At 49.1% G+C, this 1,541-nt stretch overlaps 1 protein-coding gene across 1 annotated transcript in view; it reads left to right on the top strand.

Annotated features, from left to right (window-relative positions):
- Positions 1–1,541, top strand: part of ECHDC3 (enoyl-CoA hydratase domain containing 3) — a gene marked incomplete at its 5' end in the record, with an annotated part of 11,829 nt that continues 10,288 nt past the window's right edge. The window contains 2 exons of the mRNA XM_006016331.3: positions 1–11; positions 811–932. Of these exons, the coding sequence (XP_006016393.1) occupies positions 1–11; positions 811–932 (133 nt within the window). The remainder of the gene's footprint in view (positions 12–810; positions 933–1,541) is intronic.

Here is a 1,541-nt window from a genome sequence, read left to right as displayed (position 1 = left end):
GGCGGCATCCGGTGAGCTCCCGCGGGCCGGGCTCCAGCAGGCTGCACAGCCCGTGTTTGCCCCCCCGGACCTCTGCTCCTCTTCCCTGCTTTCCTCCCGGGCGCCCGCACTGCACCGCGCCAGCCAGGGCCCCGGAATGAGAGCCCCATCTCCAGGAGGCTGCTGAGAGTCACCCAGGAGATGAAGGATGGGGCATAGAAATAGTATTAGAGGTCGGATTATAGAGTAGTGCAGTGGGTTGTTTGTTTGTTTTAAATGCAGTCCTAATGTGCATTTGTCTCCCTGACGTGACGCCGCACGTCACGGGATGAAACCTCCTGGACTAGAGTCAGACGGAGCTGGCAACCAAACTGCTGCCCTGGCCGTGCCCCGGGGATGGCGCCTGGCAGGGAACGGGGCCGGCCGGGAGCGATTCCCGGTGCCGAGGTCCAGGCCCGTGTCTGGGGAGGGGGCTGTTGTTTCTGCATCTGCCAGCGCGGGTGGCGGCCGATGCCAATGCAAGGTGATAGTGTGTTAGAATATTACCCATACAAGAAAATATAATCTACAAAGGATAATACCAATGCAAGGAAATAGTACATTGGTATAATGCCAGTACAAGGAAATATAGTATACAAGAAATAATACCAATATAAGGAAATAGTACGTCGAAATAATACCAATGCAAGCAAATAGTACACTGGAATAATGCCAATGCCAGGAAATATAGTATACAAGGAATAATACCAACACAAGGAAATAGTACATTGCCAGTGCCCGGGCAGAGGTTTTCACTGTGCTGACCCTCTCTTAATCCAATGATCTTTACAGAAACATTATCCTGAACAACCCCAAGAAGAGAAACGCGCTCTCACTTGCTACGCTCAAGTCTCTCCGGGATGACATTCTGCATGATGCCGACAGCACGGATCTCAGAGTCATCATCATTTCAGGTAGTTCCTTGATTACCAGGGAAAAAATGAGAAGCGGGGTGAATTGTCGTGTTTACACAGCCGTCTAAATGCTGGGTCCTTCAGTGTTGCAGCACTGAGTGCTCATGTTGATAATAAACAGCGAAGATGTAATCTGTAGTGACTAGAGGCCCACTGCAACAAAGCATGTGCTTCTTTTTAAGCATCTTTTTAAGACCATCTCTCTCCAGCAAAGCCACTGAGGTCGTTCTTAAGTGCTTTGCTGAACACGAGTGAGTTTAAGGCTTCACAACGTGCTTTGTGTCAAGCCAAGATTTACAGGCCTGGCAGCAATCTGGAGGTCAGGTCTGTTCCAAGCCCCTTCATGACTGGCATGGTATTGGATAAGTCGCATGTGGCCAGGTTTTAAGAAACTTTGGGAAACCCTCTGTGTGTTAGATACCTAAGCACTTCTGAAAATCCCACCTGAATACCTTTTAAGTGGCTAAATACTTGTATGAATCACACAAGGGTACAGGCCCAACTGCTACTTAGGGTACCTAAATCCAAAACTTAAACCCTAAAACTTCCTGTTCCCCTAAGCTTGTAGGTGTCTAAACCCCTAGGCACAGAAGTGTTTTATCAGCAAAG

Source organism: Alligator sinensis, unplaced genomic scaffold (assembly GCF_000455745.1).
Source record: "Alligator sinensis unplaced genomic scaffold, ASM45574v1 scaffold268_1, whole genome shotgun sequence".
Classification (NCBI taxonomy): domain Eukaryota; kingdom Metazoa; phylum Chordata; order Crocodylia; family Alligatoridae; genus Alligator; species Alligator sinensis.
The sequence above is the reverse complement of the archived record's forward strand: the minus strand, read 5'-3'. Positions and strand labels throughout refer to the sequence as shown.